Source organism: Mus caroli, chromosome 15 (assembly GCF_900094665.2).
Source record: "Mus caroli chromosome 15, CAROLI_EIJ_v1.1, whole genome shotgun sequence".
Lineage (NCBI taxonomy): Eukaryota > Metazoa > Chordata > Mammalia > Rodentia > Muridae > Mus > Mus caroli.
The window spans coordinates 28,490,832-28,516,741 of record NC_034584.1 but is presented as its reverse complement, the minus strand read 5'-3'; the positions used below and the strand labels follow the sequence as shown (position 1 = coordinate 28,516,741).

General features: G+C 38.8%; 1 protein-coding gene across 3 annotated transcripts in view; it reads right to left on the bottom strand.

Moving 5' to 3' along the window:
• The window catches only part of Cpq (carboxypeptidase Q), a 455,565-nt gene that overhangs the window by 61,916 nt on the left and 367,739 nt on the right, over positions 1 to 25,910 (bottom strand). For 2 of the 3 annotated variants that reach the window (XM_021183239.2, XM_021183241.2), the window contains one exon: positions 24,944 to 25,145. In XM_021183239.2, the coding sequence (XP_021038898.1) occupies positions 24,944 to 25,145 (202 nt within the window). Of the gene's footprint in view, positions 1 to 24,573; positions 24,877 to 24,943; positions 25,146 to 25,910 lie in introns of those variants that run through there. The other variant, XM_029469722.1, reaches the window with a different exon arrangement.

Below are 25,910 nucleotides of genomic sequence, written 5' to 3'. Positions count from 1 at the left end.
GAATGGGTGGGTAGGGAAGTGGGGGGTGCTATGGAGGACTTTTGGGATAGAATTGGAAATGTAATTGAGGAAAATATGTAATAAAAAATATTAAAAATTATAAAAAAAAGAACATTTGAAATTTACACTTAAACATCTTGACCTGCAAAATATACTTATCCATTATATTCATACTGTAAAATAGTTTTCAAAATAAAAACTTATGTTTTCTAAATTTTTTAGCTTAAGTAAAACATCTTCTATCAAATAATACATGCACACACACACATACATATGTATTTTTACACATATAGATGTACATACAATGTACAGATTTGTAAGACCTCCAGAAAAGTTCTCAAAAATTCAGAGGTGTCAGAATTGAACAATGAATGTTCTGTGTCAAAATGATCTCTTTTGTTCCTACAGGTCAAAAATAAACATAAAAAATAGAAAAGTAAGAACAAGGCTACATTCAGCTGCCACTTATATCCAGCACAACCTTTGTCATCTAATTGCTTTCAAAAATATGTTTGTACAATAAAATCAACTCAACAAAATTTTTAAAAAAGAAAAACTTCTATGTTTTATAGAACAGCAACAACAAAGGAAAGGACTAGAGTAGGCTCATATGAGGTGGGCTTATCTGAGTGGGCTCATCTGAGGTGGGCTCATCTGAATGGGTTCATCTGAGTGGGCTCATCTGAGGTGAGCTAATCTGAGGGGGCTCATCTGAGTAGGTTCATCTGAGGGCGCTCATCTAAGGAGGCTAATCTGAGATGGGCTCATCTGAGTAGATTCATCTGAAGGGTCTCATCTGAGGTTGCCCAAACAAAGGCTTTTAGATAAGTCTTTGTTTGGGAGGTTGGGCTTTTGTTATTGGTCTTTTTTGTTTTGTTTTGTTTCTTGTTTTTTGTCATAGAGTCTTTAGAAGTTGCTTTAGAATCCAGGCAACTGTGAGAAAAGGAATGAGGGAGGGAGAGGAGGAAAGGTTTAGGTACAAAGAAAAGAATGGTCATCCAGTCAAATGAAAGTATGTATCTATTTTTAATATAAAAGTCTTGAAATGTGTTACTTTGAAGGAACACTTTAGTCAAAATAAAATGAATATATAGAATGAAAATAGTTGCAGATTGATGTGTATGGGGCTGTGAAGGAACAGCACAGCACAGGTAAGAACAAGGATGCACATCCTGTTGTAAGAGTAGGAATAGATGGTAGAATTTATGGTCCTTTCCTGAGCAAGGGGGGATGAGAAGAGGAGGAAAATGACATCAACTGGGACATAGGCCAAGACACTTAGTGTACACACAGGTAAGATGTGAGGTGTCATTGAGGGCCATGTTTAGGACTAGAGGCCAGGACATCACAGAGGCACCAAGTTAATAATGTGCCTGTGACCTATCCAAGAAGACCCTGGCTATCTTAAATGTATGGGGCCAAGGCAGAAGATAAGTGAATTGGCTTAAAATATTTGATCTCTGTGGAGAAAGCTCATGCTATGATGTATTTAATGTCTTCCTTAGTCTGAAATTTCATTATAGGTCTGGACAATTTGCAAACCTGCAAATCATCTTAAATTTCCCCAACACTGCTGAATGCTAATCCATCTAGCTAGACATTGCAACCTGCAAGGGAATTGGAGCCTTTAAACTCAATTTTCTTTTGACACTTGAGAAATGAGTACAGAACAATGTGTCCAATTCTTAGTCCTTGGAGAGTCAAACATCAAAGTATTTTATAAGAGTGATAAGAGAAGAATTTTGTTCTTATAATACTTATTCTCAAACTAGAAAAGGAAAGACGAAGGCACTTGCACTTAATCTTGACAGGAGAGGAGCTTCTCAAGGACGCTCTTGCCTGTTTTGTGATTCCTGTAACTGTATGGAGCTCTACAGTCAGCACCTAATAGACACCACAGAACAGACTATAGAGTCTCTGTTATGACTCCCAATGGTCCAGACGCTGAGGTGATTAGCCATGACACGTTTTAGATTTAAAGAAAAAGGCAAAGAATAGATGATAGTGACTCTCCATAAAGGCCTCTACCTTACAAAGAATGATAAAATTAAGGAATCAGGGCTTATTGTTATTATGACTGGATTTGGAGTCTTCTAAGAGACAGACCTCTGGGTATGTATGTAAGGGTGCCTCTAGAGAGGTTTAGCTGAGGAAGAAAGACCCACCCTGAAAAGTAGCAACATCATTCCAAGGGCTGTGTTATGAGACTGCATATAAAGTTAAGCAGAACAAGAATATCAGCTTTTAACTCTATGCTTCCTGCCTGTGGAAACAATGACTAACCGTCTCACTGTTCTGTTTCCATGTTTTTCAGGACACAATGGACATTGACCCCTCAATCTGTAATGAGAATAAACCTCATTTTGAAATGTTGTCAGATATGTAGTTCGTAGAAACAACAAAAGTATTTAAAACAGTAATAGACTCAATTTTAGCCTTCATTCTTACCTGTGACATTGAGAAAGGTTCTCTATTGGATTGTTCTGTAGATGGACACTTGGAAAAGAATGATTGATCTCCTAAAACTCAGGCTCAATTCTATGTTTGTATGAAAGTGAACACCTGAACTTTAAACTTTAGGATTATGAAAGTAAGCGGGGGGACAGCAGATTTTTGACAGATTTTGAGGACATAGTTGTTAAAACTGCTGCACACAGTTTCCTGCTAGAGTTTACATTTCACATATTTTTTTCCATAGTTGTAAAGGAGGGAAATCCTTCTGGAACATTAGCTGCTATTTACCATATTTTTAGTTGTCTATAACTTCAGTAACAAGTGGTAAATAAGTACAATTTGTCCATAGCCCCCATGGACATAAACAATTAAATAGCAGAAACCATGTGCTTTGTTGAGGTTTGGTTGTAGAGATATTCAGGATAACTACAGCTCCTCTAGGAGCACTATGAGGTTCTCTCTCTCTCTCTCTCTCTCTCTCTCTCTCTCTCTCTCTCTCTCTCTCTCTCTCTCTCTTTCACACACACACACACACACACACACACTCACACACAGACACACACACATACCTTAGCAGACATCTCATTACTTTTACTCTACCTTGTAGTTTCCTATTGACTTAGTGCTTCCAGGGAAAATACTTTTTATTCTTACTATTCCTAAGATCCCAGACAGGCCAGATAAATTTCTAAATGCTAGGAGCATACACTTAAGATAGGGTTGACTGACTGTAAATGAAAAGTGCCAATGATAAGTTTAAAAATATAACACTTCTAAGAAAAACCTGAAATGTTTTCCAGGAAAATATCTATTCCACAATTGAATTTATACGTCATTGACAGGAGGAAAAAGAGAAAGAAGAGAAAGAGAAGGAGGTGAAGAAAAGGAAGGGAGAAGTGGAGAAGGAAGAAGAGGAGAAGAGGGAGGATCAGGAAGAAGAAGAGAAGCAGCAGGAAAAGGAGGTAGCAGCAACAATGGCAGCTTCTGCTGCTTGTGAACTAGCCTGATATTTAGAGGGAGGTGAAGATACTGAGAAAGAATCCCAATAGACTGCCAAGTTATCTCATGGAATATCAGAATCAGACTAGCTCACTTTGCTTTTGTGGCAAACTGGATCAAACCATAAACTTTATAATGCCATCTGAGCTCAGAGAAAACAAGATCACTGTGCAGACCTCCAAATACCAAATCTTCCCATCCTCAATAATGTGACTGACCATTGCTTCTTTACCTTGTGAGACTTCACTGGATCTCTTCTCCCTGAAGCTATGAACGATTAAGATGGTGGGATTGTATCCACTTCTTGTGTGCATGCAGTCTAAATGATCACCTGCTTCCCTGGAGCCTTGCCAACCACGAACCTAGTGCAAACCCAACATTCTAGATACTGCTTGGCACCCTTTCACTGGGTGTTCTTGTCTACAGAAACAAGCATAAACCCCCTGTGTTCAGCTACAGTGTGCTTTCCTGGTCTCATCTCTGGGGCATCATTTTGATGTGAGCATGCTCTGTGGTGTTTGGGGAAGGGAAGAGTAGTAAAACCATGAGGGAGAGGTCACAATGATGGTGGGCAAGGATGCTTCTCTATGTAGTTTCAAATCTCAAGGGACACTGTGAGAGCTCTCTGCTGTTCAGCACCTTTCCGTCTCTTTCCTGGGTTTTTGCATGCAATCACTCACACAGACTCTGCTGCTGCCAGGAAGGGGTTTACAGTGGAACTTGACTTTTATTCTACACATCTTAGGCTAGCTTGCAGCTAGTTACTACATCCAGCCAGCCAAATATGGTTGACCTCCTAGGCTCTGAGTGTGGGAACTATGAGACTTCCAAGGATACCTATTAGATGACAGTTGAAAAAACATGACTTTTGATCTGCCATCTCTAGGTCTTTGTAGAAATGAATTGAACAGGGTGAAGATAAAATAGAAAGTTAATGGGGTCTGTCTCCAAGGAAGTGGTTTTAAAAAGCATCTAACCCAGAGGGAAGTTCTTATAAAACATGAAGAATGCTGAGCTTTCTATTGGCATTTGTTTTCTGGGAATATGTAATTTATATAACTACACCCCCATAGAGAAACTAGCTTATTTTGCAAATATGGCCCCAAATTGGTCAGAACTTTTGCATGGTATGGTAGGAGGTAGAGATGGTTATCTCACTTGCACACTGGAAACATGAGCTATGGTAATAAATCCCACAGTATGGTCAGAGCATTAGCAACAGGTTCTGGAAGACACCCAGCTATTCCTACTCCACACCACCCTCAGCGTTCCCCAAGTGGTTATTCCCTTGAAGCAGCCTCATTGTTATTCCTCTGATCTTGGACTTGATAATACTAGCAAACCTAAGTTAACACTATCTAGATCATATTATTCTCAGGTCACTACAATAGGTATTTTCTGCTGAGAGAAATTAATAGGCCCATTCTGTTCATCAAAGGAGGATTTGTAGGTTCGTTGTCTCTCTCTCTCTCTCTCCCCCTCTCTCTGTATATGTGTGTATATGTATGTGTGTATGTATATGTGTATATGTGTGTGTGTATGCATGTGTGTGTGCATTATGTACATGCATGCATGCACACACTCATGCTCCCTTGCATTTGTATGGAGGAGAGTGGGCAGTGTTAATGGCAGGCATCTTTATAACTCACTATTCACCTTCATGTGTTTAGACAAGATCTGTCACTTGAACACATGGCTTGTCAACTCAGCTCGTCTAGCTAGCTCCTCTGTCTCTACCTTTATGTACTGACTGGGATTTTTACTTTACTTTTCTTTTTTTGTTTTTGTTGTTGTTTGGTTGGTTTTTTTTTTTTTTTGGTTGTTTTTTGGTTTTTGTTTTTGTTTTTTATTTTTCTTCAAGACAGGGTTTCCCTGTGTATCCTTGGCTGTCCTGGAACTCATTCTGTAGACAAGGCTGGCCTCAAACTTAGAAAGCCTCCTGCCTCTGCCTTCCAAGTGCTGGGATTAAAGGCATGCGCCACCACTGCCCGGCAACTGGGATTTTAAATAGGATGCTATGTCCTATATAAGTTGGCAATCCAAAATCAGACCCTTAAATTTGCATAGAAAACACTTGATCAGCTGAGTATCTCCCAGTCCTAGTGCTCTGCATCTTTACTGTCAGAGGAGTGCAGAAAAGACAGAAGTTGTGAACCCCAGCCCAGACTTCTATGTTAGTATCTGAGAAATGGGCCTCAGGAATCTGCCCTTGTGACAGCTTTGTCTGAGATTTTTACCTAATCTGAGTATTACTGCTCCAAGTGTAGGTAAGTCCTTTCAAAAACTAAGTCATAATTGAAGAAGAGGCCAAAACTCCCCACCCTATTGTTTGTTGAATCCAGTACCCTGAGAGGTAGGGTTGCTGATAAGTGTTTAAATATGGAGTAGCTTGTAGGGGGGTTCCCCTAATTATTTGATTGGCTAATAAAAACAACAAGAAGCTAATCGCTGAGCAAAGATAAGGAGGTGGATTTTTCTTGGTCCAAGAGAGGATGAGGTGACATGGGAAAAAGAGATGGCTTTTTTTTGTGAGGTTGAGAGTGAGAGGACTTGCAGGATATAGGCCACAGAATTGTCAGAAGGTGGGTGGGGTATAGAATTTCCAACATGATAATGAGTTTAGGACAATAGATTCTGTGCCCACCAGTTGTGTTATTCTGGTTAATTTTAAAATTAGGATTGTCTGGTGTTTCCATTAGCGACTATTCAGGTGGGCAGGTAAGTGGACGGTTGGTTGGTTGAATGGGGCATTCTCTGGGAGGAACACCTGCTGGGTGGCTTAGCAAAGCCAGCCAGAGAAAAGGTGGCAGTCAAGGCTGTTGCACTGGGCTAGGAACCTAGACAGAGCAAGCTTGGGTTCTTTTAAAATTACAAGCTACAGTAGCTAGTCCAAATTTCGGAAGGTGTATTTCTAGTTTTCAAAGATTACAAAATAAACAGACCTTGACAAAAAAGAGACAGTTTCTTTTCCACATTCTTTTGTAACAAGGCTGTGGCTTCTGTGCCCACAGGAGTGAAACTGCTGTGTATTGGCTGCAGATCAGAAGGCTTACACTACTAATAGGTGATCTCCAGTCAGGCGTCTATTGGAGTGTGTGTGTTATGGAATGTGCCACAATCATTAGAATTGCTTTTAGGCTCTGAGTTCAGGAAAGTTGTTATGACATTGGGGTGAATTGGAGGAAGCAATTTCCTTAATAACAGCAGCTGTTTGGGAACTGTGATACTATCACCTGGAGTGTGTTTAAATAGCAAGGCCAGCAATAGTTTTTTCACGTGTGACTTCGCGTTCTATAAGTAAGACACAGTCTCTTTTTCTATATAGTTTTAAAAAGTGTTTTGTTCTGTTAAGATACCATGGCTAAAATCTTGTAAACTTGTACAAAAATTTCTTGTAACCTCCCAAAGGCTACACAAGGGAGGAGGAAACCTGTATCAGGACCTCTAAGGCTGGGGTCCTGCTAGCACTTAAACCTCAATTATTCTCATTTTCTCTGTTGAAGTGGGTAAATCTGAGTCCTTCAACCATTGAATAACATCTGAAAACTCACAGAGAAAGCATAGACACATTTTTTTTAAAAAGTCCTTTTACCTTATGTGGTCTATAATAAGGTAAGTGATTTATGTAGAATTCCTTCATAGAAAAGCCTCACTTAGGGACTTGACTATACCACATCCAGTCAAACAGCCTGCATCGAGCAAAGCAGCGCCCCTTTTTCTGAGTGGTCACCTGGAGCACAGATGCTTACAGTCTGCTGCAAGGTGCGTAAATCAAGGCAGACAGCTATTTATAAAATTGAAATGCCATTGACCCAAGAGAAAATCTCTACATTCTTACTACATTATCAGCTTTGCAATGAGTGTGGTGAAAATTAACCATGCTTGGGTGAAATTTATTCCCATTGCTTTCATGGCTAATGCTTCTTTCACCATTGATATTTTAGGGAAAACACAGACGTGTGAAGCATGCCAAGCAGGTACTTTCCTTTTCAAACATGGTGGAGACAAGGTAAAAATGCTAGTCTATCTCATCTTTCTTTGCATTTCATCTCAGTTTGGATGCATCTTGTTTAATGATGAAGTCCAATATTCTTAGAGAAAAAAGCAGGTTTTAATATTATCTAATAAACTGTGCTTGTATATCCAGAACAAAATAACTAGAAATATTTCATTTTGGTCAATGGTTTTAAATTCCTAACTTCCCTTTACACAGGATGCTGCACACATACACTTTTTAAGTCAGGTACAAACTGAATAAAAGCACATCTCCTGTAGCAGTAACCTTTTGTGTTTTCTAGTGAGATTTTTCAAATTAATCTTTCAATATTTATATTAAGAAATCAGAGTTCCTGTTAGTCCTCAGATATAATGACAGCCTTTGCATTTGTGATATCAAGGAAGAGAAGAGGAACAGAACAGAGGTTTCATACACAGCTAATTTAACTTTCTTCTGATCCACAAATATGATACAACTGGATTCCTAATGGAAAAGCTTTCAAAATTAGAAATTCTGTCTTGGCTTTCTCAATCTACTACTCAAAATATCCTGCTCACTATCGTTAGAACTAAAGATCTTTTAAGAAGAGGTCTGTACTCTGGGGGAACAGTGGCCCCCTGAGGAGGAGTACAACTCAGCTTGGTTCTCCTGCAGTTTCTCACAGAACAAGGCTGTTGTTCCCTTTATCCTATGCTATTTGCAGCCATTATCATAGACAATCGACTTGAGAAGACACAGAATGCCCCTACTGCATATTTATAAGGCAGTTGTTAGTAGGCACCAGTGGAAGATAGGCTATGAACCTGCTTGGCCATTTATCAAGACCTGTAGATATGTACAAGACCAGAGAGTCTTAATACTAACTAGAAATAGGAAAATAACAACAAAGGAAAGATGTGTTGAAGACATTTGACTGACTGTTAAATGGGAAGGCATATTGAATGAAATCTTCCATAGTACTAGAGTCTTCATACTTTGTGGATCAGTTGGAAAAGTTCTGAAGGACATCTAAATCAAGTTTGCTTTTTTTTTTTGTTTTGTTTTGTTTTTAAACTTTTGACCAAGAACATTGCAAGATGGGCTCTTTCCCCACCAGAAATACATAATGTGTCAGTCTGAAATATTCTTGAACTAATATGAGACTTTAAAGTACATATTCAACACTAGATTAGTGACACACACACAGAGACACAGAAAGAGAGAGAGAGAAAGAGAGAGAGAGAGAGAGAGAGATTGAGACATACACAGATATACACACAATACACAGACATATACACCGACACACAAAAACAGGCATACACGGACAGACAGACAGACACACATACATACATACACAGATTCAGATAATCTGAGCTACAGGTCTGTCACAGAGGACTGAAGAAGTCTAAACTAATGACGGAAGTTTTGCTTCAATAACTAAACTAATAACTGTGGCTTATTCATGGAGATTTTGTGCTAAGCATTCACTTAAGGTGACCTTTATCTAAAAATACATAATTAATCTTATAAAGTATTATTAGCATTATTTTATTTTTTAAGAGTTCAAAAAGGTTTAATGCCTTACTAAGGTCACATAGCTAGAAAGTAGCTGAGTGAAATTCTAAGTCAATTTCCTTAATCCAAACTCTTATTAACTACACCTAACCCAGTGGTTCCTCATTCTGACTGCATTTCTGAATCCCCTGGAAATTACTAAACAAAGTGCAGTCAGCATTTAGTTCTCATGTTCCTCGTTAATTATTTGAGATACTTCTGTAGAAACACCACAATCAGTGATCTGGTTGCAAATGCACACATGAGAGTCTCAGAGAAAGAGCAGCAGAAACAGCAGCAAAACAGCTATGGAAGCCATTTGGGTTTTTTTGTCCTTTGGTATAGTTCTTCTACTAGAGATGTTTCTGTTAACTAGTTTTGTTTTGTTTCTTCAGCTCTATTTTGCTCTTGGGCAGCATGCACTTTCTATTTTCAGAGCCTTGAAGTATGTATGAATAATGGGTAAAGGCTCCAACTGTTATCTTTTCTTCCTCCTGTGTTTAAGCCCTGAATTAACTTTTTAGGACAGAACTTGTATTTTATGTGTGATAATGGCATGCATTGATATTACATGTTAAATATGACTTCTCTCCTTACTATCCTTCTGATTTTGCACAAAGATGAGCCTCTTGCAGATGAGCCACAGTGGCCTCATCTGAAAATTGGTTAAAGAATAATACTCTATATTTCAGAAGGTTCTTAAAAGTCATCTCCAAAGTCATTGCAAACTTTTGTTTGACTCATATTTGAAGTCTTGTTCCCGTGTGTCTTAGTCAGGTTTTTACCACTGTGAACAGACACCATGTCCAAGCCTACTCTTACAAGGACAACATTTAAGGCTAGTTTACAGGTTCAGAGGTTTAGTCCATTATCGTCAAGGCAAGAACATGGAAGCATCTAGGCAGGAATGGTGCAGGAGGAACTGAGAGGTCTACATCTTTATCTTAAGGCTGCTAGTGGAAGGCTGACTTCCAGGAAGCTAGGATAAGGTTTTTTAAGGCCCATGCCCATAGTGACACACCCACTACAATGAGGCCACAGCTCCTAATAGCCCTACTCACTGGGCCAAGTATATACAAACCATCATATTCCACTCCCTGGCCCCAATAGGCTTCTTCAAACACATGAGTCTGTGGGGGCCATACCTAAACGTAACATAATAGGAAATATATTTAGTTTAACTTCTAAAGTCCCCACAGAGTATAGCAGTCTCAACAATGCTAAAAGTCCAAAGTTCAAAGTCTCTTCTGAGATTCATCCAATCGCTTAACTGTAATCCTCAAAGCAAACCAGGAAACCAGCTGGGCAAACTCCAAAGTTTGCATCTCCATGTCTGATTTCAAGGTGGTCTTCAGATCTCCAACTCTTTATTCATCTTTGTTGACTGCAACAAACTTCTTTCTCCTCTGCTGGTTATATTTTCAGTCAGCAGCTTTCCTCAGCAGATGGCCCATGGTTCTGGCATCTCAAATATCTTGGGGTCTTCAAAGCAACTTCAATTTCACAATTTCTTGTTCAATACCTAGGATCCACACATGATCTTATGAGCTCCTCCAAAGGGATGGCATCACTTCTCCAGCTCTGCCTTCTGTAGCCCTCTAATCTCAGGATGATACACTTTACTGCCCCTGATGTTCTTGGTGGTCATCTCATGATACTGGCATCTCCAATACACTGGGGTGTTCTTCTGTAACTAGGCTTCATCAATAGCCTCTCATAGGCCTTCCATTGACTGTCACAGTGCCTCAGCTGTTCTTTTTTTTTTTTTTTATATTTTTATTACATATTTTCCTCAATTACATTTCCAATACTATCCCAAAAGTCCCCCATAGCGCCCCCCACTTCCCTACCCACCCATTCCCATTCTTTTGGCCCTGGCATTCCCCTATATTGGGGCATATAAAGTTTGCAAGTCCAATGGGCCTCCCTTTCCATTGATGGCCGACTAGGCCATCTTTCGATACATATGCAGCTAGAGACAAGAGCTCCAGGGTTCTGGTTAGTACATCATGTTGTTCCAACAATAGGGTTGCAGATCCCTTTAGCTCCTTAGGTACTTTCTCTAGCTTCTCCATTGGGAGCCCTGTGATACATCCAATAGCTGACTGTGAACATCCACTCCTGTGTTTGCTAGGCCCCGGCATCATCTCACAAGAGACAGCTATATTTGGGTCCTTTCAGCAAAATCTTGCTAGTGTATGCAATGGTGTCAGCGTTTAGAAGCTGATTATGGGACGGATCCCTGGATACAGCAGTCTCTAAATGGTCCATCCTTTCATCCCAGCTACGAACTTTGTCTCTGTAACTCCTTCCCTGGGTGTTTTGTTCCCAATTCTAAGAAGGTGCACAGTGTCCACACTTTGGTCTTCATTCTTCTTGAGTTTCATGCGTTTATCAAATTGTATCTTATATCTTGGGTATCCTAAGTTTTGGGCTAATATCCACTTATCAATGAATACATATTGTGTGAGTTCTTTTGTGATTGTGTTACTTCACTCAAGATGATGCCCTCCAGGTCCATCCATTTGGCTAGGAATTTCATAAATTCATTCTTTTTAATAGCTGAGTAGTACTCCATTGTGTAAATGTACCATAATTTCTGTATCCATTCCTCTGTTGAGGGACATCTGGGTTCTTTCCAGCTTCTGGCTTTTATAAATAAGGCTGCTATGAACATAGTGGAGCACGTGTCCCTTATTACCAGTTGGAACATCTTCTGGATATATGCCCAGGAGAGGTATTGCTGGATCCTCCGGTAGTACTATGTCCAATTTTCTGAGGAACCGCCAAACTGATTTCCAGAGTGGTTGTACAAGCTTGCAATCCCACCAACAATGGAGGAGTGTTCCTCTTTCTCCACATCCTCGCCAGCATCTGCTGTCACCTGAAATTTTGATCTTAGCCATTCTGACTGGTGTGAGGTGGAATCTCAGGGTTGTTTTGATTTGCATTTCCCTGATGATTAAGGATGTTGAACATTTTTTCAGGTGCTTCTCTGCCATTCGGTATTCCTCAGGTGAGAATTCTTTGTTCAGTTCTGAGCCCCATTTTTTAATGGGGTTATTTGACTTTCTGGAGTCCACCTTCTTGAGTTCTTTATATATATTGGATATTAGTCCCTTATCTGATTTAGGATAGGTGAAGATCCTTTCCCAATCTGTTGGTGGTTTTTTTGTCTTATTGATGGTGTCTTTAGCCTTGCAGAAGCTTTGTAGTTTCATGAGGTCCCACTTGTCAATTCTCGATCTTACAGCACAAGCCATTACTGTTCTATTCAGGAATTTTTCCCCTGTGCCCATATCTTCAAGGCTTTTCCCCACTTTCTCCTCTATAAGTTTCAGTGTCTCTGGTTTTATGTGAAGTTCCTTGATCCACTTAGACTTGACCTTAGTACAAGGAGATAGGAATGGATCGATTCGCATTCTTCTACATGTTAACAACCAGTTGTGCCAGCACCATTTGTTGAAAATGCTGTCTTTCTTCCACTGGATGTTTTTAGCTCCCTTGTGGAAGATCAAGTGACCATAGGTGTGTGGGTTCATTTCTGGGTCTTCAATTCTATTCCATTGGTCTATTTGTCTGTCACTATACCAGTACCATGCAGTTTTTATCACAATTGCTCTGTAATAGATCTTTAGGTCCGGCATGGTGATTCCACCNGAGGTTCTTTTATCCTTGAGAAGAGTTTTTGCTATCCTAGGTTTTTTGTTATTCCAGATGAATTTGCAGATTGCACTTTCTAATTCGTTGAAGAATTGATTTGGAATTTTGATGGGGATTGCATTGAATCTGTAGATTGCTTTTGGCAAGATAGCCATTTTTACAATGTTGATCCTGCCAATCCATGAGCATGGGAGATCTTTCCATCTTCTGAGATCTTCTATAATTTCTTTCTTCAGAGACTTGAAGTTTTTATTATACAGATCTTTCACTTCCTTAGTTAGAGTCACGCCAAGATATTCTTGACACCTTCAAGCCTTCAAAACCAGTATTACCTGGGTGACTCTTACACATTACCAAGTACAGCTGCTGCAGGAGGTACAACCTTGGCTATCTCTGGAACAAGCTTCTTTGTGCTCTCAGAAAACACTTCCCAGAAGATTTCACCTCAGTGATGCTTGTCTTTTCTTAATCACTACGAATTCTTTAGCTCCAGTTAGCCAGCATCAGTTGTACCAGTAGTCCCTTCTATTAATCACTCTAAAGCCAGAACCACATGGCTGAAGCTACCATGTTCTGCTGCTTCCAGAAGCTGGAATATGGCCCCCTTGTTCTATTACCTTATCTCTTTGCCATCCCTTTCACTGCCTAAGCCTAGCTTTCCTGAATCTTGCTCTATAGTTTGACCTTGAACTCAGAGATCTGCATGGCTGTGTCCTGGGATTAAAGGTGTGCACACCATACCTGGATTTAAGCTTTTCTTCATCTAGAACTTGCTCTGTCCCACGCTGGCCTTGAACTCAGGATCTTCTTGGTCTCATCTCCTGGGATTAAAGGTCTGTACCACAATATCTGGATCTAAATTTAGCTGGGTAGGATCTTGCTCCAAAGTTATCTCCTTGAACACAGGAATCATCTCCATTTCACTTCCTGGTACCCCATTAATTCTCCATCCATATATTTTATATTTTTCATTTCTAAACTTGCTACACTTGCTTAAAATCCTCTTCAGTAGACTTAAACAGAAAACAAAGTCTATGATGTTTTTTTCTGAGACTTCTTTCGTCAAAGCAATTAATCTGAGTCTCTTTACCTTAGCCTCAGGTAGACTCTTCAGCCAAGGACAAAAAGTAGCCACATTCTTCACCAAAATACCACAAAACAGTCTCTAGGCCACATTCTGAAATTCTTCTTCATGAAAACCTCTTGGACCAGGTCCAAACAGTTCAAATCATACCCAGCAACAAATTCTTCCCTATTCCTACCTGGATAGCCCATTAAGCCCACCTTAAAGCATTCCATTGGTTTCCAATGTCTCCAAATTCATATTCCTTCAAACAAAAGCATGGTCAGGCCTATCAAAGCAATATGCCAGTCCCTGGTACCAAATTCTGCCTTAGTTAGGGTTTTGCTGCTGTGAACAGACATCATGACCAAGGCAACAGTTATTTAAAAAAAAAAAAGGTTTAATTGGGGCTAGCTTACAGATTCAGAGGTTCAGTCTAATATCATCAAGGGAAGAGCATGGTTGCATCTAGGCAGGAATGGTGCAAGAGGAACTGAGCGGTCTAATCTTCATCTGAAGGCTGCTAGTGGAAGACTGACTTCCAGGCACCTAAGACAAGGGTAATAAGGCCTATGCCCACAGTGACACACCTACTCCAATGAGGCCACATCTCTTTTTTTTTTTTAATTAGATATTTTCTTCATTTACATTCCAAATGCTATCCCAAAAGTCTCCGATACCTTTCCTCCACCCTGCTTCCCAACCCACCCATTCCTGCTTCCTGGCCCTGGCATTCCCCTGTACTGGGGCATATGATCTTTGCAAGACCAAGGAGGGCACATCTCCTAATAGTGCCACCCGTGCATGGTCAGAGCATATACAAACCATTACACTATGTTATAAATGAAAAGGCACTTAACTAAAGAAATCAGAAATTCCAGATATAAAAAGAAAAAATAACATTCATAATACTAAACATCACAGATTAACAGAAACTTTTACATCTCTAGTAGAAGAACTATACCAAAGGACAAAAGGACCCAGATGACCTCCATAACTGTTATGCTGTGGTTTCTGTTGCTCTTTCTCTGAGACTGTTATGTGTGCTTTTGGGAAAAGCACTAATTATGGTGTTCAATTTAGTGTTAGGATTTGGGGCAACAAAGAAAATCCAGATGGAACAACAGCAAGGGTTAGTACAATCTTATAGTCTTGAATTTAAATTGAAAGACATATTACTAATAGAATTTCTCTTTTGAGAACAAAACAATTGTCTAGCTACTAAAAGACTTAGAGATACCAGCCATGTTTGTTCGCAACAAATACATAAAAAGCACAGTCTGGGGCTCTAAATACCATGAATTTGTAAAAGTAGTTGAACTCATTGAAGAAATGGCTGATTCTCTATCTTGGGCAAGAAATGTACAAGATGATCTGGAACATTTGTAAAATTATAAACCTGGAATATTCCTAGTAACTGTGAGGCTCATGCTAAAACCAATTGGGAGGAACTCAATGAGGCCTCCACTGGCCAAAGATGGGACAGTTAAGGCATCATTAAAAATATATTCATAATAGATGAAACATATCAAATGTCTTGAAATTCATCAGTTAATAATGATGCAAAATGAATGAATTTATCATCTATGGATGACACTAGGAAACAAAATGATGGATTTTAAAACATGTAAACAAAGGAAAGAGTGAATGATCCTTCTTTCCTTCCTTCCTTCCTTCCTTCCTTCCTTCCTTCCTTCCTTCCTTTCTTCTAAATACATCTCTGGGTTACTAAAGGAAAAGGTTTTTATTGGTTATTGTATTTATTTACATTTCAAATGTTATCCTCTTTCCTGATTTCCCTGCCAGAACTCCTCTATCCCATCCCCCCTTCTCCTGCTTCTATGAGGGTGTGGCCCCACCCACCCACCTGCCTGCCCTAGCATTCACTGGGGCATAAAATCTTCACAGGACTAATGGCCTCTTCTCCCATTGATGTCTGACAAGGCCATCCTCTGCTACATATACAGCTGAAGCCATGGGTCCCTCCATGTGTACTCCTTGGATGGTGGTTTAGACCCTGGAAGCTCTCTCTGGTTGGTTGATATTGTTGTTCTTACTATGGGGTTGCAAACCCCTACAGCTCCTTCAGTCCTTTCTCTAACTCCTCCATTGCGGACCCCGTGATCGGGTCAATGGTTGGCTGCAAGCATCCACCTCTGTATATGTCAGGCTCTGGCAAAGCCTCTCAGGAGAAGGCCATTTTTTTATAGGAATATTTCAAATCATTAACAAAGAATATGAGAACTAAAATACATTATTAAGATTATGCTCCAATAAAATGTATGTTATGATATAAATATATATGAGAGAAAAATGTACAAGAGAATTTATACATGTGATATGAATTTATACACATATATATATATACCACATATCATGTATCTGTCTATCTATCTATATATTGATATATAATATGAATTTGTATATATTAGAGATAGATAGACAGATAGATAGAGATATATCTGTATTGTGGAAGGGAACGAGAAGGTATCAGGTGTGTTCCTGCTAATGTGAATAAGCAGAAGCATCTCTGCATTAATCTCACCATTCAGAATTAGGCTTGAGTCAGAACAAGCCACCTGAAAGTGCAAAAAAAAAAACAAAACAAAAAACAAACAAGATAAAGATATAATCTATGAATTATAAGAGATTTCACAGGCATGTCAGCAACTTGTATTATATAAACCTTATTGAAAGTTTGGGTCAAACTAGAATAGTTCTATTGAAAGTGAATTTAACTAGAAACATCTAGAAACTAGCTATATAACAGAATCTGACAGTAAACAAGGTAGTCCTAAAGTATTTTAGTGGAAAATGGTATAGTTCTATTGTTGTGTATGCGAGTCTTTATTTATGAGATATAAATTATTTACAAATAAATTGATGCTATATTGGGGATTTTCATCTGGCATAAAAGGTCTAGTTGTTGCTGAAGTGAAGTAAGACTATCCCTGAGTAAAACTGTTCCTAAGCTGACTTATAGGCACATGGAGGGCACATTGTGTGATTTTTATATTTTTGTATTTGTTTGACATTTTCTGTGGTAACAAATTGACAGTGGTATAGACTGAACCCAGGGCTGTGCATAGATTAAACTGACAGTATGGCACTTAGTTACATCTCTAGTCCTATAATAACATTTTCTTATAAAGAGTAGCATTATTTATAATCATAGGATATAACAAAAATTGCATAAAATTGAAGTTACATTTCCTCACTCCTTTAATACAAGGCTAGAAATGAATTCTATTGGGTTTTAGATCATTTCAGACATTTTTTCTTAGAAACTTAAATGTAGTTTTATTTAGTGTTCCATTATGAAGCCATTTTTCTAGTTTTTATGATTATGTAAACCAAATCAGTTGGTTTTCAGCTGTGAGTCCCTGGAGAGAAAAGGTCATTTCTTATTTTTATATTCCCCATAATTCATACATAATATAGCTACCTATTGTATGCAGTGATTATATAGAGACCCAGGCTTATGAGGTATTAACTTAATGCAGTTCCCACCTTACCATGGTGAAAAAGTGACATTTTGGAGAAACCATGCTTTGAAGTTTGAACTTCTCACAAGCAATATACCACTATATACCATCGTGAGATATTGTATCCAGGCATCAAGAAACCATAGTTCCACTTTGTCACTAGGTCACAAGAGGACATGGTCCATGAAGTAGTATTGTATGCTCTGTTGCTATGTTACTAGGACATGATGTCTAATAGGCAGGTAAGGTGAATTGTATATTTGTGACTCACAATGTTGTCACCTTACATTGAGGTTTTTTGGGTACATAATCCCACTATAAGTCAAGAAGCACCTGTGCCATCAAGAATAATACACAAAAATTGAGAGTCAAATGTATTAGAAGGGAGATTCCAGAAGAGCCAACCTTGAGACCATTAGAGGGAAAACTAAGGAAGCAAAGCCTTTCCAGGCTATGTTATTAGAAGCCATGGAAGATGGATTCTAATGGAAGATGGAACATGGTGTTCATGAGACACTCTGATGCACAATATAGAACAATCCTATAACATGTAAAGCAAGTGTTCTAACCTGTTGCTTCTTCCTCAAGTTCCCATTTCATTGCATATCCTTACACTATGCCTCCTATTGAGTGTGATCTGGGCATCTTTAGCATGAGCTTTCTAAACTTACAAAATTTCTCACTAAGCACTCTCCTGCTGAGGACTTATGGCTTCTTGGCATCATCTGTAAGAGTTTTCAACCTGAAACATATGGCCCTTGTACATCTGCCTGGATACTTCAACTGCTCTTACTGCCTATTGTTGTAGGAAATATTAAAAATAACATTAAATTCTCGCACTATGACAGGCACCAGCAGGCCACAGGGCTCCATCTGGGTGTTCTCATCTCAGCAGACTCTCTGGTCTAGGGCTCCTGAGACATCTCCACCTGCCTCGGCTAAGTTCCCTTGATGGGTTGCTGCCACTCCAGCCCCATGCAATGACTGCCCTCCTCAAGTTAGATATCACAATACCCAGTAACCTGATAAAATCAAAACTCTTGAAGCTTATAATTAACCAGTCAGATTTATATAACAATAAATTCTCAATTCACAAGATGCCTACACAATAATTTCAGAGCTTAATGATACAAGCTGCCCACCTAGATTAGACAAGTTGCCCCAATTATTCTATCCCTATATATTTACCTGTGGCTATTTAAAGCCTTGCTGAATCTGGATAATTCTGTTCATCCTCCATATTGCTTTCTTCTCCTCTGTCTCCATCTCTGCCACTCTTCAGTGCTGCCTCCCTTTTCCCTGTCCAATCACAGGCTTCTTGCTGTATTAATAATTAAATCCACTGGGCAGGGAAAATCCTGATATAGCCTATAACTTCCCAGATGAACTGCCCAGAGAAGCCTTTCTCCTGACTGCTGCCTACAGGGACACATGCCAGGTTTCTACTATCTCCTCACTAGGAATGTCCTTTTCTACCTCTGTCTATTGTAATGTCATATAATTTCATCATTAATGCCCAGTCTCATCTTGTAGCATTTTCATGTGCTCTATCATAGGAATCTGGAACACATTTCATATGTGCTACTTACGGGAATGTTGCACAAAATATCTGACTGTTACTTAACTTTTTTGTGTCCTGTTAATTTCCAGATCAATACATCTAATCATTAAATGTTTATGTTCCAAGTAATATTAGACCTTGTGGGACTATAAAGAAGACTCACAGTCTAGTTAATGAGACAAAACACAAAATACATGAACTTCCCAAGTGAAAGTTTGCATTTTAGCTTTTAATAACTATTCTGGGCAACACTAGACGATATTTCATAAGTCAGGATGTGACAAACTAAACCACTTCTATACTGTAAACAGCCCCTCTTCACCTAATTTGCAATCAGCCTGGGAGGCTTGGGGACCAGGAGGCTTCTACTGAAGTTGAAGCAAATCTGCTTTAAGGAGAAGAGTATAAAAGCTCATTGATTCTGAGCCTGATGAGCAACTTGAGATATTGACGTGGGTGTTAAATGGGTACATTTAGAAGATAGAAGTCAAGTAATAGTAATTCAAGAGTTCTTACTCACCCAGGCTAAAAAGGGGAAAGGGAGACACTAACTAAACTTATGTTAATAAACTTACTGATGTCATATATATATATATATATATATATATATATGAACACACATATATGTATATTATGTATATATATTATTCTTAGTTTATTTTTTGTAACAGTCTGTTTCCTCTCACTGTTACTTCTTTAGTTCAGTCTTCAAGAGAACATACATGGCTGTCTATCATCAGGGTCTACACATTCTCTGGATTATGCTAAACACTTAAGATGTGCTTACAGAATAATTTCCACAGCTCTTTACATAAGGGACTGAGAACTCCTGCCACAAATTAGAGAGCTTCCTTATAATGTTCTTAGAGAGGTGTGAACTCCTCAATGCAGAGCCTTAACTTCTTTGAAAACTCCTGGACAGAATGACTTCACCACAGGAGAAACATCTCCCATTTAGGGACAGTGAGGGGCACAAAAATGTTGAGGTGTTGTATTACACTTCGTCATGAGAAAATATGTATTTTGGATCCAGAGGGAGATCCTTGAACCTACTTTACATGAGCATATCTACCTGTGTCCTTGCTGACTGTTTTCTTAGAGCCTTTTGCTTTCTTAGAGCCTTTCAGAAGAAAGTCATTTGGAAATGTCAAAATAGAAAGTTTTTGGTTAGTTTTGTTGATATGAAACATTGAACAGAAATAAGGAAGACTGAAAAGTGCAAAATCCTGAATAATATGTATATGTTGTATCTCAGTGGAGTCTGAACAAAAATGAAAGAAGAGAACAAATGAATTATTGAAAATAATGCAATAGGTATGGGGAAAGGCCCATGTAATGGGATCATATGATCACTGAGGTGGGCAGCCCACTCTAGTTAATAAGCTTCTCTCATAGTATTGTATTTAGAGATGACCAGATATTATTCCATCAAAGTTTGACCTTGTTTATACAGCCTTTGACCTATGAACACTTTATGGAGGGACAAACACTTATCTTCAGGCATAGAAATTCTGCAGCATTCTCAATGGCTCAGATTTGTAAAAACAGAGCAAGCACCACAAGGAGAGCTGAGCTTGGTTTGGTGAACAAGCTCCAGTGGTAACTGCTTAAGCTTCAGGAGGTCAGAGAAAGCTTGAAAATGGGTGAAATAACAAACTGAACCATGCAGTTAGCTGTTGATAAGAGACTAGGGAAGAACCATATTCACAGAAGTGTGGGAGCAGAAGGTTGTTCCAGGAATTCCAGTTTGTTGGACAACTAGGAGACACACAGAAAACAAGAGAAGAGCCACACAAGGCATGGGGTGGAACATGAATGGCTTCACATTCCTGACTAAGTAGACACTTTAGTTATGTATAACAGCTGGAGACTGGAGAAACACTGAAGGATTTCATGTCAGGAGAAGATGATCAGATATCACAACTACTTTTAACTCTTTACTCAATGGACATCCTCACCTTAAATATTTTCCTCATATGTCAGGAAGCAATGCATTTTTCAGTGGATACTGGAAAGGATTCCACTTATTCTAGGAAGTGATATTTGATCAATATTCACCAATTATGGTATTTCTAATATGATGTGTTAGTATTATACAATTTAGGCAAAGACAGTAATCACAATTTTTCACCAGTGGAATGAAAGAAAGTCTGTCTTATTAATTCTTGAAAGAGTTACTCACTTTGAGAAAGGGATATAAATTATACACATTCTCTCTTTCATGACCATATAATGTAGAAAATATGCTGCTTTTAACAATCACAGCATGCCCAGGAGTATGGGATGAAACTTGTAAGATGCTTGGTGTGACTGGAAAACTAAACTGAACAGTGAGTTGGGCTGGGGACTAATTTCAATGGTGAAGAAGCACTTGTATGACTTGTATAAGGCCTTGTGTTTTATCTCTAGTACTGCAAAGGTGGGGTGGGGGGAATAACCAAAAGCTCTGGGTTTCTTTGTAAAAAATGTCCTTACTGCCTTCTGACTTGGATCTTCTGTTTTATTTTCTAGGTAAAAGCATCCCATTTGTTAGGTAGATTTCAACATAGAAGGTTTGCAATGAAGTGAGTGATTAGGGGGTAGGGAATTCACAATGTAGGTCAATGTGGCTGATGGAGTCCTGGGAATGAGTGAGTCAATGAAAGGGTCAATGGCCATAGGAGGTAGGGTACCGCCAAACTCCTGATAACCTGAGACCAAGGCTGTACCTAAGTGCTGTGGAAAATCAGAGCACCACAAACTGCTGTGGCCTCTGGATAGATTCATGAAAATGAATGAACACAGACTATGCCAAAAGGGGAGGGAAGAGTAGCCATGTTAAAGGAGACAGGGGGTGGCTTGGGGTTGAGCTTGAGTGGAAAGGGCATCGAAGATACTTTATATTAAATTTATTTTGAAAGCCTCTCTTTTTGTTACTTAGTTCATTGTCAGTTGGATTATTATCCATTAAAGATTTCAATCTATAGACTTCCCACTTTCTCAAAGATGACATTTCCATAAACTGACTTACTTTTCTTCAATAATTAGTGGAAATCATACAGAATTTTAATTCTATTTGAGTCCTCAATAACTATTTGTTTCTATTAGTCACATGTGAAACAGTTAAGAAAAACGGAGGCTCAGTCATTAAGAAGTCACTTCAGACTATGGCCCTTTAACAGATTTAGAACATAGCAAGAGGCCAATAAGTGTTTATTCCAAAGAAATGAGAGAAAAAGAACAAAATAGAGCTAGATGTGAAGTAATACAAAGCATCATTTAAATAGTTTTTTAATTAAATCAGCATAATGTATACTCTATTTTCCTTCAGATCAGTTATAATGATTGCCGTTTTCTGAAGTTCTGGAACTTTTCAATATTTTGAGTGTTACAGCATGAGCAGTCCTACTGTTTCTTCCAGGAATAACCAAATGTAGAAAAAACAAAAGATAGCTTAGGGGTGGGAAGATGGCTCAGTGGATAAAAGCACCTACTGCCAAGTTTGATGACCTGAGTCCAGTCTCTGGTACTTATATAGTGGAAGGAGAGAACCAATTCTCAGCAAGTTCTCCTCTGATATTCAGATGAGTACCTGGGTAAATGTATGTACACACACACACACAAATACACACATACAAAAGCACATGCACACGTATACACAGAGGAACACATACATACATGCACAGGGAAACATTTATAGTCATCTAAAATGAAACACTGACTCTAGAGAAAACCTGCTGACCTAGAGGAGGAAGGAGTAGAACAAAGAAAGTGAAGAGCAATATGTAGTTATTTACAATAACAAACTCCTTTGTCCCAGTGGTAAATGATTCCAAGGAGCATTGGGCTGGAATCTTTTGCATAAGCAAAAGCTGAATAAGATAAACATTTTAGATGGTCTGGGAAGACCATCAACATTCCAGACTTCTCTGTGTTGCTACATGGTGTGGAGGGAAATACCATCAGCCTTACCACCAAAATGATCTGATCTCAGGGTAATTTTGAATTCTGTAAGTCATCTCTCTGAGTCTATTTCTCCATCTTTAAAATAAGGGTAATTGTACTAGCTTCCAAAGGATGGTTTCAGATTAAAGGCAGTATTTTAAAAGAAGCTTGAGTGGGAGTCTCATAAATGGTGGAAGATCAATAAAGTGTAGCTTAACTAATTCAGCAACCAAAGCAGGCTTACATTCCTCATTCCACTCTCTTATGTGAAAAATCAAGCCTGAATCTGCTGAGGCCCAGAGGGATGGTATCTCATTCTGTCCTATGAAGGTAATTAATCTACCTGTTCATTTCATACAGATCAATGCCTATGGAACATAAACATGTGAAGAAATAAAGCAAGGGGCTTTCATGATCAAACATTCTAACACAACTGGTGGGTAGGGGGGTTGGTGTAAATTTTTTTGTCTCAGTTCTGCTGTGGATTTTAGTTCCTCCTCTGCTTTGGCCACTCCTGGTCAGTCTCCAGTCTGTTTCACCCTGAGCTACTAACATTTTATTCACAGCAGCTGCGTTGGTGGTTCTCAGTTGAAGGCTCACTAAGGAAATGGAAAATATGATCAAATGATCCTGTTCCACTCAGTACAAGCTTTTGTCCTTATACTTGGTATCCAGATCATATCATAATGGTTTGGATATGTCCAGGCATTGTGCACCATTCTTAGTGGAAATATGGATTTCAGAGAATTTCAAGTTTTTGTTTAAGTATCCATAGTACAAATGGAGAGAATTCAAGTCTCCCACTAAAATAAAGGAAAGACATTTTAACTTTTAGCTATGGATATTTACTATGGCTTTGAAGCCCTCAATATCTCAAGAATGGGCTTTCTTTACAATTAAAATCTATGCAGCTGTTGGTGAGATCTGTTTTTTGAGCAGGAAACAAAAGTGGCAGAAATGGACCTGGAGAGCCTGTTTTCAGTTCCTATACATATGAAAGTTTCAGAAGTGGTTAAGTAGCTCAAAGGCTAGGCTTCCCATTTGTATAACTCAAATGCAGAACAATATGCAGGAGAATCTGTAGATAGTCATTTTGATTATAAATATAATGGCATTGGAGGAACAATGTAGATTCATTAATAATACCAACAACTCTTAAGATGGTAGCTCTTGGGTAAAGTTGTGAAGCAGCACAAATTAATGGAAAAAAGTTCTTATGTTCTGTTCCCATAAACTCTTAGGTATACTTGCATTTTGTAATTTGATCTCTGTCCTCAAGGGCTTAGGTCTTCTCTTCAGGGGATTCACACCACAAATCACCAATCAGGGCAAGTCAGTTTATACATATCTTTGTTCTCTAGGGAGTGTGTATATGTGTGCATATGTGTATGTGGTGTGTGTGGGGGAGGGTGTATATGATTGTGTGTGTATATACTTATGTTTATGTATGTGCATGTGTGTGGTATATGTGTGTGTGTGTGTGTGTGTGGTATGTGTATGTGTGTATGAGGTTGTGTGTATATATATGTGGGATGTGTATGTGTGTATGTGGTGTGTAGGTGTGTGAGGTTTATATGTATGTGTGTGGAGCATGTATGTATGTGTAGAGCATGTGTTTGTGTGTGTGTGTGTGTAGTCTTGCATGTGAACATTTTTCATGTTGAGGTCAGAGGACAACTTATGAGAGTTGGTTCTCTCCTTCCATGTGGGTCCTGAGGATTAAACTCATGTGTTAAGACTTGATGGGAGGTGACTTTTTCCACAGAGATATCTTGTTAGTTTTGTGTCAAATCATTTAACAGAAGCATCAAGGGAAAAAAAAAAAACAATTTTAAGGAAAAATTCCAAATTCAAAGAAAGAATCTCTTATTGTGAAGTTTAGATACAACAATGTCTGGGTATAGCAATATTAGAGTAAGTGAAGATCCCCAGGGGTATTGGCAGCAGTGACTGCTTTCTACTTCATTTCTCAAAATTTGGTGGTGAAATTACAAAACACATATCTTTAAAAACAAATCAAATTCAAAGAGCAGATGTGTAGGCTGAATTCTAGGATCATTCACTGCAGATCTCAGAGAGTGAAGCACAGAGGATAAACGCATGCGAAATGAGTACCATATTTCCAACTGTGAAAGTAATTAGAATATACCTTACTGATAAAAGGATAGGACGTCTATGCCAGTGACCACTGGGACACCTAAATAGAGATGTTATTTTAAATTGGTGACATCATACTGGAACATCTCCTTCACTTTTGGTCTTACCAGGCACTCCAGCTTGGATCCAGAAGTTAATATCAGTTCCTTCTCCATTACTAAAGACCTTGGTGACATTGAGGGGTTGCAGAAGATTCATGACTTCCTTCATGATAGCCCTGGCCTTGTCACTGCCAGTGAACTGCAGTCCAGTGGGTAAGAAGGTTCCTGAGTCAGACTCCATCACCAAACTGTACTTGGAAACATTTGCCTAAATAAAATTGAAAAAGAGATAAATGTTTGATTCCCATTTGCTGCTTCTATGCTATTAAATAAATCACCTTCTTACAGATTGCTGTCAAAATTATATCACTCTACCCTGATCCATATCTACTCTGTGTATTTCCTGGTGGTGCTAAGGTGTATAATTTCCTATCCTGAGATTCACCAAACCTAAGAGTTGACTTGAAAAGTTACAAAAAAAAAATATAATGGAGCAAATGTAATAAAATTGCTCAATTATTTTTCCTAGCAATAATAGTTTTTGAAGCACTTAGCTTAAGGCATTTCTGTACTAGAATGCACTGTGTACTCTGCAGGAAGAGAAAGGTAATCACTATTCTTACCCAACTGTGTACCCTGTGAGCTAAATGTCCAAATGTCTTGCTGCTCTAGCAAGACAAGGCCCACTTGGACAATAGTAGCACAATATCATGAGAATAACCAACCACGTGCTGGTTTCAGTTCTGCCCCAGGAGATGGAACCCATACTTCATTATCAGGCCACAAACCCATGGCCAAATACCTTGTACCTACTAGGGGAGAATCTGGTACTATTGTTTTGCTAAGTGGACATGGTATTAGACTGACTTCTAATAACTTATTATTATGTCCATAGATTAATGCACATTTCACTCCTCATCCTTCTATTTGTGTTAGATGGTGAGTGTTACAGAGAGCAATGACAGGTGAGGGACAGAAAGACTGCAGATTTCTCAGTTCTAGATCAAATATACCACATCTCATGCTTCCAAAA